Source organism: Prosopis cineraria, unplaced genomic scaffold (genome assembly GCF_029017545.1).
Source record: "Prosopis cineraria cultivar Desert tree isolate PC_DT_omini unplaced genomic scaffold, ASM2901754v1 PC10, whole genome shotgun sequence".
Taxonomy (NCBI): domain Eukaryota; kingdom Viridiplantae; phylum Streptophyta; class Magnoliopsida; order Fabales; family Fabaceae; genus Prosopis; species Prosopis cineraria.
The window spans coordinates 33,402,468-33,416,875 of NW_026555341.1; the positions used below are offsets into that span (position 1 = coordinate 33,402,468).

The following is a 14,408-nucleotide window of genomic DNA, read 5'->3' on the forward strand; positions in this document are numbered from 1 at the left end:
ATTAAATAACCTTCAAACAATAATAAACAACATTTAACATGTTTAAAGTTCATCACATCAAGTTAACAACAAATTTCACCAATGAAAGGAGAAGACTGAGGTTAGTCAATGCTAAAATTTTGCTCAATATTTATGATTTTACAAGTATAAAACACAAAAAAATAACTAATTATTATTATAAATTAACTTATTATAATAATAATTAATAAATTAATTATAATTATATTTAATAAATTTATAGGAATGGATCGGACCAAATGATCCAGATACTTGGTCTTTTGTCCATCTAACCTAAAGAAAGAGTATGATCTTTTTAATCCTAAGACCAAATTTTATCTGAATCGAACAGGGTCAAGTTTGTCTCAAGTTATACTGGGCCAAACTGGATTAGAAAACTTTTATACAACCCTATCTCCTACTAAAGTTTCAAACTTTATTTTGCCACATTATGACAGATTATTCCCTTCTGCTAGACCCAAGTCTTATTGGTTCCTAAACTCAAATCTTAACATTTCCCTTGAGGCCCAATGCAAAGTACAAATCTTGTATAGCCCAACATAAAGTTCAGCCTGTGTGGAGCCCAAAACATTTTAATGCCAGTTGTGTGAAATGTAGCCCATTTGTTTTCTTTCTTTATTTGGGGCCACATAGCCCATTTGTTTTCTCAAAACCGAACCACTATCTTTGAGACTTTTTTTTTTTAATATTTGGGTCAACATCTTGGAATCAAATTCAAAAGCCATTTTGACCCAAAATTGGGGGGAAAAGAATTCAACAGTCATTAAATAATTTAGCATGCCTTCACACCTACCAAGAATAAATTTGATCTCCCTTGTTTATATAAACTGAATCCTACATTGAAAACCAAAATTTAGCATATCGTGCAGTGGGCTTTGACCAGGCCTAGAGGCTTATAACAAATTATCCATTCTCAAGGCCCGGCCAATGGAGGATAATCTGCCAAAGCCACAAGAAAACGTAAGCCCATTCAAGGTTTTATAACTGGCTTTTTCCAAAAAACGGATAACATCACATCACACTGCTGAGGGCTTGGCAAAAATTTAAACAAGGACAACGAATTCATTCAGGGAAGCATGTTCTCACATCACTAATGAGAAAGGTAATTCCTAGTCATATGGAAAGCCTATCAGTGAAGATCCTCTGGATAAACCAAAACTTTGAACATTAGCATTAGGCTAGAGTCAACTTATGATGATATAATCCCCTAAAAACACGAATTATAAAAACCCGGCGAAATTTTTACAATATCTCTCTTTCCTCTTGGACCCCAAACCCAGCAGAACCAACGGCAAAACAACCGGCGGCAAGGACGAAGGAATGCCTCCCTCTGCACAACCAGAAAGAAGAGGGAATATATGCATCTTATGGTTGCTGTTAGAACTCTGCCATGTCTGTGAGAGAAAGAACAATGATGAAGTACACATGTCCCAGCAGGTTCTTATTCATACGCCTTTGTCTGTGGTGTGGGGGTGAGATAACTCAGTAATTTTCATGGTCCATACGACATGCAATTGTAATGCATACCCCACATGAATGTTCAGTATAAAAGCCCACTTCGGTTGTAAGGAGGCCCCTAGAAAATAATCCTAAATTTGTCACAGCTCCGAGCTCACAATGCCTCCTTCAGATGGAAGGTTCTGGCTATGTTCCTGGCATTATCATATTCATTAAGGTCAACGAGTATTTTCTTCAAACGCCGAGCAAGTTGACTTGTGTGACCTTCCATTACACCACCAACATTTCTTTTCTCCAAAATCCTTCCCAGTGACAGCACATAATCAACCAGTGGCTGCAACTTGCGACTACACATGAACACAAGGAAGGGCAATGAAACATGAGATTCCCAGCTGAAAAAAAGTACACAAAACAACAATACAGATGCATGTTATAAGATTAGGCACATCTTTAAGCCCTTGTAGTTTCAGAAGGTTATGAAGTGGGATGGGGGCAAAAGCAGCTATTGAGATGAGTCACCCATCTTAAATACTCTATGAAGCATCTCATACATCCAATAACCTTCCAAATTGTGTGAGATGTAGATGTCCCAGTGGTTACATTTGGAAATCGGATCCCCCAGCCACGAGTAGCCCTTCCTAGGGCTACTGACTGTTCTAGTACCATTTGAAGGGTACTCAATATACTACCTAAATTTGTGATTGGGCATGACAAACCATGTAAGGTATACTAACTAGTTGATGATTTGACAGGTTCAACCCCTTGTCAATCAAGATTTTTTAAACTTTACATGTCAATCAAGTTGATGACTTGGCATGTTCAACCCGTCAAGCCAAAAAGCAAATTCTTTTTAGCTAGCTGCAGAACCATAAATCAAAAGATAGTAATTTGAAAAGCCAGGTTGGTTAACAAGTACTTGCAGACAATAACAGAGACTTAAATGATGTCAATATACATTGAAAGATCTGAGGCAAAAGCACAAGGATCTAATTACCAAATTGAGATCTGTAAGGACCTAATTATAATCTTTCAAACTATATAGCCTCATCTGAAAAAGGAAGGTACCTACAGGGGCACAAAAACATCTTAATGACAAAGGCACTGTGAATCCCCACAACAAATTGCCTCTGATTCATCTCATTCTTCTCACTTGACATCAGTTACTCTTCGGTGATAAAATCCCCATCCATGATTTTAAATGATTGTTGGAAACTTTTGGTTTTGGTTTCCGATTACCTCTACATAATTAGCTAACTCTCTTCTGTAGTAATTGGAAAAGGTGATAATTACAACCGTTTTCTTCACCTCTTTCATGTACAAGTGAAAATTTTTCGCCCCTATTAACCACACTGTAGATCATAACCTGATAAATAACTCATACAGATACTCAATTAATGTTCAGCTAGTACAAGCGACCAAATTAGTACTGATGTGATTCAAAAGGCTCAATCTGCACAAATTAGTTCAAAGATAAATAAATGTAATCGTTAAAATGTCAGGGGAGAAAAAAACACAATCATCATACCTCCTATCTCCTACAACACTTGGGCCAGCCCATACGCCAGATATGGAAGCAATAATCCGTTCTGTTCTTGTTATTGCATCATGTACATTTTCTGAAATAACTCGAAAGTGAGGTAAAACTTTTGCGAACAAAAGCTCATCAAGGGCTAGCTTCTCTAATACTGGCATTGCAAAAACATCCTTCCACAGGCAAATATTTCTCAATAGTCGAACGGACACACCAAATCGATATGCTGCGACTCGTGCAGCATCGGGAACAGCAGCTAGTATCAGCGGACCCCATGTTGGGACCTACAAGAGTTGACAAGACAAAAATTTCATTCTTCAATGCCATAAAAGGAAACAAAATCCTGCAGCTACATGGCCACTTCGTTTGAAAAATCATCCTCATGCAGACCTGCAAAACTAAACAGTCATGCGCATATTTAATAAATCAGACATGCAAATATGCATGCAACTGAGCCTTTGAATAAGAGCGCCTGTAAAGTAAATGGAAACTTGCATATAAACTTCATACCGTAATATTAGCAACAGCATCAGCCAATCGTGCCCGAATGGAAACTAATAGATCAGCAAGAGCATCACTCTCATGAGACACATGTTGTACAATCAACTTCGTAGCAGTAATTGCATTAACTGTTTCCTGTAGACTAAGCATGTCCCAGCAATGGGCAATTTCATACTGAAGAATAGGAAGTGCAACCTTCTCCACCAAATTAGGGACAAGTTCAAGGTCGACATCATCATCATCCACCAGATCTTTACCATCTTCAGGCAAACCATAGGTGAACAACAATTTATACCTAAACATGAGAAGTGAGGAGAAAACACGATAAGTAACATAGTATCTCAAACAGATCAGTAACAAATTCAATACTTTTTTTTTTCACCATTTCATATCTTGAAAACCAGATGCCTTGCGGAGTGGATCCCACTTCAGGAGTTCCAACCTCACATATGGAGAGAAGATAGATGGAAGACTCAATGACATATAAGCATCACGATAGCTTGATGAATAATGTTTTTTCCATTCTTCAAATATTTTTTTAACCAAAGAGAGCTGGCCATATTCCTCAGCTGCATCACTGAAAATTTGATCCGCAGTCTGCAGCAATAAATCACATTGTGATTGATAAGCTTGGCTTTCACTATCACTCTCATCAGTGCTGGATTCTCCCTCTATCTTTTGATCATCTATTTCCATATATGCCTGTTTATTAGGTTTAAGTGCCTGAAGTTTCCTGCGTTGGCGTCCCTCTTCCTGTGCTTTCATTTTCATCCGTTTCTCAAGGTTTAAATCTCTACCAAATTCATCTAACTTCACTGGTAGGTCTCTTTGCTCTCTTGCAGCAGTAGAAGCAGCCAGAGCTGCACTTGCAGCAGCAGCAATTACTTCAGTATTTCTACCTTTCCTGTTGAAAACTGACATTGCAGCTTTCACAGCTGCTTCTACCTCCTTCATTTCATCATCATCATTGGTGTTTCTTCTTTCAAAGATAGCTGAAGCACGATCTCCATGAAGACCCTTCATCTGCTCCTCAAGTTCCTCAATATAAGGAGCTTTATGCTGGAAGTTACAGAATTATCTTAGCAAAAAGTTGATAAATGATATCCCAGAGTAGCTTTGGGTAAAGAGACAAGCAGGCACTTAAATTTCCAAATTTTATATCCAGGAGAACAATTTCTTAAAAACCCTATAAGAAACACTGCTTCAGATCAAATTATTATTGATAAAGGCAACATAAAACAATATCTAAAAGAATCCATTTTCTTTCATCCAGACTGGAGAGTGGAAGTTTTATATGTCAAGAGCAAGGAGGACAAACTGATGAGAAAGATGGCAGCCAGACTGGAGAAAATAAAGACAAGAAATTGTCCATAAACTCCATGTCACTAATCAAGGTTTGCTGCTAATAGAATAATGACGGGATCATGGCTAACTAAATGCATAATCTTCAACATTCTGCAAATAAAATTCAATGGAAGTTTTAAGTTTTCCATATTATTTTTGAGCAGCAAGTGATTATCCTCCCATCTTGTTTCATGTTTAGGTCTGCATAAAAAAGGCCCTGGCAGGAGGTCTATCAAATCACACAGACAGACATGCCCCCTCCCCACCCAAAAGAGAAGCAGACAAAGACACACGCTCGCCCATGTTAAGAGAAGAAATCATATTGAGAAGGTAGAAAGGTATAAATTTGAACATGTAGTAATGCTTCCTTGTTCCACTATATGTGGAAGGAGGATATACACTCCATTAAAAACAAAAAACCAAAAAAATTAAAAATTAAAAAAAGAGAGCTGTACAAAAAATTTGAGTCTTTCTTCGCAAGATACAGAGAGAGAACAGAGCAAAAATGATTGATTCAATATATAATTTATTAAATAAAATTTTCTTTCTTAAACTCTATTAAGCAAGAATGCTTTTTGGTCATTAGATTTTTTTTCCTTGGGATAATAACGCTCATGTATATACATAAGTTACTCATCTTTCAATTCATATTCTTATTACTTTCCTTAATAATTCAATCCATTCAATAAAACATCTGGAATTTGTTGCTTTCATTCTTTAAGATTCACCTAACTAAACATAGTAAGACAGATGTGTAATAAGTTTAAGATATGGGACACAACAGAACTGAACTAGTTTTAGAGAAGTAATTCTAAGGTTTGTCTTCCTCTTATTTCTAAAACTTCTGGAATTTGCTGCGTTCATTCTTTAAGATTCACCTAACTAAACATAGTAAGACAGACGTGTAATAAGTTTAAGATATGGGAGACAACAGAACTGAACTAGTTTTAGAAAAGTATTTCTAAAGTTTGTCTTCCTCTTATTTTTACGTTTACTAACACAATAGATTTAAGGGTGTTAATTTGATTGTTCTAGTTCACAATTGAGAACAACATTTAGAAGAATGTGTAAACGAAGAATAGTGATAAGGAGCAGGTTAAATATTAGTCATGAGCTGACCCATGAAAACCATGCTTCATAAATTTACCTAGTATCCCAACCCATTCATTCATGCCCCTGAATATTTGCGTGTAGTTGCATCATCATAGGCCAGATTAAGGTGGTCAAACGGCTATGGCTAATAGGACAAAATAGCCACCTCTAGCGAGAAAGCCACAAACATTATACTACCCATCCCATACATCTAATGGCAAAGACAAACATTCAGAACAAAGATTCCAACTCTAAGAGAGCAACGCATATCCACAGATTATGCCCCCCTAGCCCGTCCAAAACCTTGGAAAAAAAAAAGGTAAAATTGTTCTTAAAACTCAAAGTAGATCAAGGAATAAAAGATTGAAAGAAAGACATAAAATATGTAATATGAGATGAAATAGAATTCATAAAAATAAAGCACCGCTCAATCTCAATTTATCTATAGTTATTCATACATGTAGTCAAGCTCAAACCAGGAAGATAAAGCAATCAAGTAGTATAGCTACCTGTAAAAAGTCACATATATTCGCCACATAGCTTCTAAGCTTTTGCATAAACCTGTACTTCTCATCTGCTGCTACTAAGGAGTTTTCAAGAGTAGTGATATTCAAAAGTGAGGAAGACAAATTTTCATCAGTTTTATTCAATGATGACACTGTTCGTCCATGGGATTCCTGTCAAGGTTAAAAAACAAACAAACAATTATGAAAATATTTATGATGTATCAATCTAATAGAAAAATCATATTGGATGGACAAGTCTCATATCCAAACAACGTAGCCACGTAAAAGTATGCCCTTATCTAAAGCATAGAGATATGATGGTAATAGCATACAACTTACTGCTGAGACAATCAACTACTTATAATTGAAATTTGAGAACACTTCACATACATAATACTTCAATTTTCTCTATAACTTGTAAGCCCCCCGCCAAAAGATATAGCCTTGAATTCTTTTTCATATATAAAGGAAGTCATTATTAAGTAATGGTGTTGGCAATATAATAGATAATTAGACATTATATATCTCATTTTTTGCATGATGAAAAGAGAATGCTTTTCCTATGTCTTAACCAAATGCAACCTAATAGTTATAGTCATGGTCATCCAAGTTAGGAAACATAAATATTTAGTCTCCCGATACAGCCCAATACTTTCTTAGATACATAATGAGGAACGTTTTCTGAAATGAATGCAACCATACTGATGCCGTCTCATTTTCCCAGTCTGGTCAAATTTCAGTAAAATGAAAAGAATGTTCTCAAAAGGGTTCCATAGGTATAAACCAAAATGGCAATAAAAAATGGTTAGTAATATTTTTTTTTTGGTTGCCAGCAGGGAGGGGTCAATTGATAGAACCGAAAGAGTTCGACTACATTGACCAATAAGGGTTGCTGGGACTTACAAAATCTACTCTCTTGGTTTCATCCAAATATGGTTGCTTATCTTACCCATGCCCACCTGCCTTGGGAGGAGAGAGGAAAGGATGAACACTTTTGGAAACCATCTACAGATGGTTCTATTAACATTAAATCTGCCTACTATTTTCTTTGTGCAGGTACAAGGAAAAACACAGATAATATCTGGAAAATGCTATGGAGATGGCCCATTGCAGAAAGAACAAAATCCGTTATGTGGCTGTTTACACATGAAAGGGCACACATGCAAGAGCTGAGACAAAGGAGAGGACTAACAATCAAGTAGAACTGCCTTTTTGGATGCAACATGATAGAAGACTCGATGCACCTTATCCATGACTATCCAAATGCATCAAACAGGTGGCAAGCCATGGTCAACGAGGATACTGGAGCACGTTCACTAACCTTACAAGTGTGGAGTGGGTTGAATGGAATCTAAGCCATGAAGCAAGTCAAAGGTACACAAGAAACCTGTCCTGGGCAACTCTTTTTGGCTATGTTTGCTGGGATATTTGGGTTGATAGATGTAGAAAAGCCATTGATGAGAATAACCTCCTTGATCAGAAAACTGCCCTTTCTAGTTTTTTCAAGGCGTGTTTAGATACTGATCTTAGTTTAGCCCCCTCTTTGTCGTGTGAAAGCAAATGCAACTAGGAATGAGCCTATGAAGCTTGAAGTTGATGGTTCTGTTTTTCTGAGAAGAAGCAGTAGCTGTGGTGGTTCTACTTGGGATAGAGATGGGAATTGGTTTCAAGGCTTTAGTTGTAAATTAATCAATGTCTTTGCTGTGCTCGCAGGTTTACTTGCTATTATTCATGGCCTCAATTTATGTCAGGCCAAGGGATTTCATACAGCGGATATATTTTGTGACTAGGCTATACTTCTGCTAACCAGGGTTGTGATAACTCCCACCCTTTTAAGGAGCTGGTTGATGATGCAAGACTTTTATATCATAAGGATTGGAGCTTAGTTATTCATCATTTTGGCAGAGATTCCAATTTATATGCTGATTATCTTGCTAAGATGTCCCATTATATGGATGTGACTTTTTGTATCTTTGATCATCCCTCACCTCTCCCTCAAAAGGCGGTAGATGATGAAAAGGCTATGCTTGAAGACTTGGTCATGCTATAATTGTTTTTAGCTTATGAATGCACTTTTCAGTTAGAAAAAAAAAAGTTAATTTTGCTCAACTTTATGCCAACCAAGGAGAATTCAAGAGATAATAAAAAATAGCACACCACAGATCACCAGTAGCTGAAGATAATGACAATTCAAAAAAAATCACTTAGTAGTAAAGATGCATAATTTTATTGTTGTTAACTCCCAATCTTCTACTCTGTCAATCTTTTTTTATAATATGTCAACACATAGATTAAAAAAATACAATAAATATGTCAAAGTTCTTTTTATATTTCTTAATATGCCCTTAATTTCTTTTATCAATTATCTCCTACTCCATAATTAAAAGTCAGCAAAGATAAGGACATAATTGGTAAAATAGTAATTAATGTTGTCTTAGACTTCTTTAAAATAAAAAGAAAAAATTCTTGCAAAGTGACAGCTAAGAAGACAGGGGGAGTACTTTGCAACACTTTCTAAAGTGACTGGAGCAATAGTCGAGCAGCATAAATGCATATTCCAAAGCCCCCCCCCCCAACCCAAAAAAAAAAAAAGAGGAAAAAAACCCAAGCTATATACTGGGGAAAAGATTAGAGCATTTGGTGACTAAGTTTGGTCTGTATTTGATACCGTTTCACAACCCATTATCACCTACAGTAGAAGGAAGAATCGTGGAAGAGAATGTAAGACAGGGTATTTTTAACAAGTTTGGGAAAGAGTCGTCCTTACGGATGAAAGTGAGAAAGAATTATCTTTAAGGATTCCATTCTACGTAGTTATCCAGTTTCTGTATGTCTAACTTAAGGACAGGGTCACTTGGATCCAGTTAATTTGTGATGTGGCAGATGCCAGAGTGTGTTATGTACATATGGTAGATGCTACGATGTCTACGTGGTGAAGTTAGTTTCAGTTAGTTATTGGTCTAGGGTGTTACAATGAATCTTTGACAGCAATTGTATGCTCTTGTGACATAAATAAAGTACTCTTCAGATGTATGGAGATACTCCTAACTCTAAAGCACAGATCCTGGCTTTAGAGGGTTAATAGTTCCCACCTTTCTCTCCATACCCTGTTGTTTCTCTTCTTCCCATTTCTCTTCCTATTCAGATTCTAACAGTATCATAATGGATCCAAGGCATAACAAATTTACCAGATTATTCCTAGAGAGATGTTCCACGAACCATGTTTACACTTTAGTTCAGACGCAAGAGGTTGGTGAAAGAAATATAAGCATATAACTTGCTATCATTATGACAAGTTTGAGGCAATTTATATTGCATAATCACATTTATCAGACCAAAAATTCCCCATAAAACTTAATATTTGTGACAGTTTGACAATTATAAAAGCTGCTCATACCTTAAGTCTCCTAACATTGTCTTGCAGAGCTTTCTTTGCGATCTCAGCTTGTTGAGATAAGGACATCACATCCAATACTTGTGATGCCCCTATCGCTCCTCCTATGCTGGGACTTACTGAGGCACTTGAAGCTGCACTATATGCAGTAGCGGCTGAGGGAGCAAATTTTTGCTGCTGGACACCTTGAGCAACAGGAACATCAGTGCTGCCTGCTCTAGCATTAGACCCTTCATCCATTCTTTTTCCCAATCCTTTCCTAAATTGCTCTTCTTCCCACATCTTCTCCTCCTCATCATCATTATCATCAAAGTCTCCAATATCCTTTAAGCGCACATTCATGGCTCTCTCATCTACATCTTCAAAGACACCCTTCTTTCCCCCTTCCATTTTCTGTCCAAGCATGGCAATTCGACCACGGAACTCGGGTTCTTCATCGCTTAACCCCTCAGCGGCACCATGATTGCTTCCACCATCCAAAGAGATGTAATCTGGTGCTGCTGGACGAGCCTGCCTCAGTCGTTCCCTCTTGGCCCGGATAGCTTTTATGGTCTCTTCATCAGGAATCAGCGACCCAGATGAGTTCTTGTTATTTGTGAGCCCTATTGAAGCCAATTTGTCCTGGGCATCATCTCTAACACTGCGAAAGAAGTCAGCCTTTTTCTCCTTAAGCTCATCTTGTTCGTCCTCAGAATCCGATTTCGGTGCTTCTTTCACTGGTTCCGCAGGTTTCACCAGGCCTTTCAATACAATAACAGGTTCAGATGAGGGTTTAGACTCCGAAGAAGGACGAGAACTGCTGGCCAAAGTTCGTGTGTTCTTCTGGAGCTCACGGAGTGCTTCTTTGGTGTAGGTTCCAGCTTGGGGCTGAACATTAGAAGGAACAGGAACGATGGCCGACGAGGAATGAGCAATACGGTCTTTCAGGGCAGTCATCTTGTGGGAGGAGGAAGACGGCTTGGCCAGGCGAGAAGAGGACTTGTCCGAAACGGGCCGTTTCGAACGCGATGGGGTTTCATTCTCTTCGTCGTCGGCAAAACTGAGAAGCTTGGGGGCTTGTGGCTTCTTAGGCTTGGTGCCAGAGATGGACGACGGTTTCGACGGGGGTTTGACCGGGTTGGTTGTTGAGACCGTGTCGCCGCCGGTGCCCTCGTCTTCGTCATCCCCGGCACGGCGGCGAAAATTCCTTGCTTTGCTGCTGCTCATGGAGGCTACGGCTACTAATACTTTGTTATCTTATTCCAATTTCAAACCTCTGAAGGATTTGTTGAACAATGTCTATACGGCCGGTTGCTCGACCTTCGATTGCCGCGCCGTCTTTGAATGCTTCCGCAACAGGTCCTGGATCAAGGCGCTCTCAGTCTTGCTACCCGTCTGAATCCAAGCATTGAAACGACGTCGTTGACATGACATGTCTGGGTTGTTCGAAAGGTAAAGATTAATTCATTAATCAAATTCTTATAGCGAATCTAAGCCGTTGAGTGAGTGCAATGGTATATCCAAGTCGTCAGTTGCTTTATACTAAAGATTCATCTTCTGGTTTTTTTTTTTTAACATTTTATAAATTAATTTTTTAAAACTATTTTTTAAAATAAAATGAAATGAAAATCCATTTAATTACATTAATTTAAAAATAATTTCAAATTAAAAAAAAGTCAAGATAATAGTTTATCATAACTAAAAATAATTTAAAATAATCAAATATAATGTGCTTTAAAAATTAAAAAAATTTAAATTATTTCTATTTTAAAAAATAAAAATTTAAAATAATTTTAAAAATATTTAAATTTAAAACAACTACTCAAACAAAATTTTTTATCTTTTTATTTTGAAAAAAAATAATTTTTTTAAAAATAGAATGCAAACATGCCCTGTGTCTGGCCAAAAGTGGGGAATGAAACAGTAAGAACATGAGAAATCAAAAAATAATGCTAATAAATCAGTAAACCACTATGTAAAAATAAATAGATCACAAAACATATGAAAAATATGAGAAAATTCAGGCAGTCCCAAGTCTTAGGAAAAAGAGCAAATAGAGAATAGAAATAGAGGAACAGACTGAACTAGACCTGGATCTATCATCATAGCAGTAACGCACTTAACTGTTGCTTGGGAAGAGGAGTTGAAAACTGTTTTTTTTATAAAAAGTCAAATGATAATATTAATAATAAAAGGTCCTGCAAGTGAAAATAAAACAAAGAATGACGAGGGGCAAAAAAAAAAAATTAGTCAGCACGCCAGTGAGTCTTTCACTAATACAAAGAAACAAATTGAAACACTTGAATAGTTAAAAAATATCAAGTGAAATGATAACTTATTTAGTTATTTGACGAGGATCATTCTTGGGAAAGCAAATTTCCTTTCCATTCAATATGTTTTAATTTTTTTATGAAATCAAGAGTATATTACCAATATTTCCTTCAAGGTATTGAATGTGAAGAGTAAACCTTTGCTAATTAAGTTATTATATATATAATGATTAAAATTTGAAGTCTCAACTACTTATTTAAATGATAAGAGGCCTTAGTATTTACATCAATTTTAAATGATCAACTAATTTTGATTTAACCTTCTAACAAAAATATCACTGTAAACTACAATTTTATCTCTTCAAATATCAATAATAGTTCCAAGATATTTCTCAAGTAAAGAGGAGAAACAAACACCCAATACTTAACCCACCCCAATTTATAATCTTAAAGAATATCTGGATTTTGGATTAAACAAAAGTTTTGATGTATTTCTATTGATTGCTTTGACCAAAACAAGAGTTATAGATATTAATAACATATTTTTATAGAGCGACACTCTCGCCTGATACTTTGAGAAAATAAAATAAAATTGTATCATTTGCATAGCCACAATGAGTGATTGATTATCCTAAACAAACATTACTCAAAAGAACACATATAAAATATTTTTTAATACAAGTTCATGGGTAAAACCATGTTAGATCTTTTGACAAAAGATCTTTGTACTCTTGGGGTAGGTCATTTAGGGTTTAGGGTTTAGGGTTTAGGCACATTAGAATTGTCCTATTGCATTTAACAAGCAAGCTGGCTGGAGCAAAGAATATCCTCTATGAAGACATGGACAAATGTAACTATTGAATGTGTGTCTAGTTTTTAATTTATTAAAAGTTCATTTGTTAAAAGTTCCTTCTACAAAAATTAATTTAGTTAAAATCAGTTGTTATAATAAAATTTGTGTTTGAATATATTTTTTTAAAAAGTTAATTTAATACACTAAAAGTTATTTAAATTATAATAGTAAAATGTGATTTTGAATGTATAATTATAAAAAAAGACATTCATTTTATAATAATTTATAATTTTTATTATATAAAAGTAATATATTTGAATTATTTAAAAAATGTGATAAAGATTTTAAATAACATAAAATTTGGTCTATAATGCTAAAAACTTGATCTCTAGTTATTTGTACTTTTTTAATTTGTGATTTAAAAAATGTGATGAAGAATTGTAATTTTTATTATACATTATGCTAAAAATTAACATGATTAATTATTCAATTTATAATGCTAAAAACTTGATATCTAATTATTATTATTATTGAAATGATAGTTATATTTTTAGTGAATTAACTATTTTTGAAATAAAAAAATAAGAGATTAAATTTGGAGTAATACGGTCAAATAATATTTTATTTTTCAAATCTACTTTTTAAAAGATTCAAATAGTTACATTTCTCAAATTCACTTTCAACTATTATTTAGATGTGATTTCAAAATGTACTTTTTTATAAAATATTTTACTCAAATAGCTTCTCACATCTTAAAAATGAAATTTGACATTTCAAATGTGAAAAGTAAAATTTTTAAATGAACCTTAATCTTTTATGATGAGGTCTTTTGATCCTTTCAATGTTGTTAAAAAGAGGGTGAGACTTGGAGTGTCTACTATTAATGAGGTTGAGCAGCTCCATTGAATCTGAATAAGACCTTGAAAAATGTTCCTTCCAATATAGAGTGAGACTTTTAGGAATGTTCAAAAGCTCGGTAATGAAATTAAGATGGAAACCAAGATGTTTGCTAAAAGCCTTTGATCTATTACATGCTCGTAATGGATAAAATCTCTACAAGCAAAATCAACATTACAATTGTATGAACCATTTACATCCAATCTGAAGATAAGAGATTCATCCTTGCCCCCAACTTGACGTAGTTTATTATATTGATGATGTTAGTAAAACAAATACTCCTTTTGTTTTAAATTATAATACACTGTTAGATAAAATTTTACACATTAATAAATTTTATTAAATACACTTAACAACTTTATCTTTTTAAAATATAAATATAAACTCTTAAAAATACTCATTATTTAATATATTAAAAAGAGAAGTGATAAAAATTAATTATAAAGAGAGGGAGTAATATTAAAATTGATGTATTTAATAAAATTTTAATTTATTTAAAATATTTTATATTTTAAAATAAAAATATTTTATAATTTAAAATGAAGGGAGAATGTTTTATCAAGGACGTCCTCATTAGGAGCTAGTTTATTGCATCTGGTTTTTTATACATTTCAATGTAAAATAC

General features: G+C 35.0%; 1 protein-coding gene across 3 annotated transcripts; it reads right to left on the minus strand.

The window, feature by feature from the left end:
* Positions 1-1,060: 1,060 nt before the first annotated feature.
* Positions 1,061-11,242, minus strand: LOC129322314 (transcriptional repressor ILP1). Of its 3 annotated transcripts, XM_054968577.1 has the most exons (6): positions 9,848-11,238; positions 6,454-6,621; positions 3,891-4,567; positions 3,518-3,803; positions 3,002-3,291; positions 1,061-1,823 (listed from the first exon to the last, which is right to left on the minus strand). In XM_054968577.1, the coding sequence occupies exons 1-6, from the start codon at positions 11,048-11,050 to the stop codon at positions 1,631-1,633; spliced, it is 2,817 nt and encodes a 938-aa protein (XP_054824552.1). In that variant the 5' UTR covers positions 11,051-11,238; the 3' UTR covers positions 1,061-1,630. The 3 variants fall into 3 exon arrangements, with proteins under 3 accessions (XP_054824552.1, XP_054824553.1, XP_054824554.1); XM_054968578.1 differs by lacking the exon at positions 1,061-1,823 and having other exon boundaries at positions 3,008-3,397; positions 9,848-11,242; XM_054968579.1 differs by lacking the exon at positions 1,061-1,823 and having other exon boundaries at positions 3,255-3,405; positions 9,848-11,242.
* Positions 11,243-14,408: the final 3,166 nt, after the last annotated feature.

Bases quoted from the DNA above. Each gene is read 5' to 3' on its own strand.
- LOC129322314 (XM_054968577.1), bottom strand. From the start codon at position 11,050: ATGAGCAGCAGCAAAGCAAGGAATTTTCGCCGCCGTGCCGGGGATGAC. The intron at 6,622-9,847 runs GTATGAGCAGCT...TAACCTTGACAG, and splicing joins ACAATGTTAGGAGACTTAAG to GAATCCCATGGACGAACAGT. The intron at 3,292-3,517 runs GTATGAAGTTTA...CAACTCTTGTAG, and splicing joins ATGCTGTTGCTAATATTACG to GTCCCAACATGGGGTCCGCT.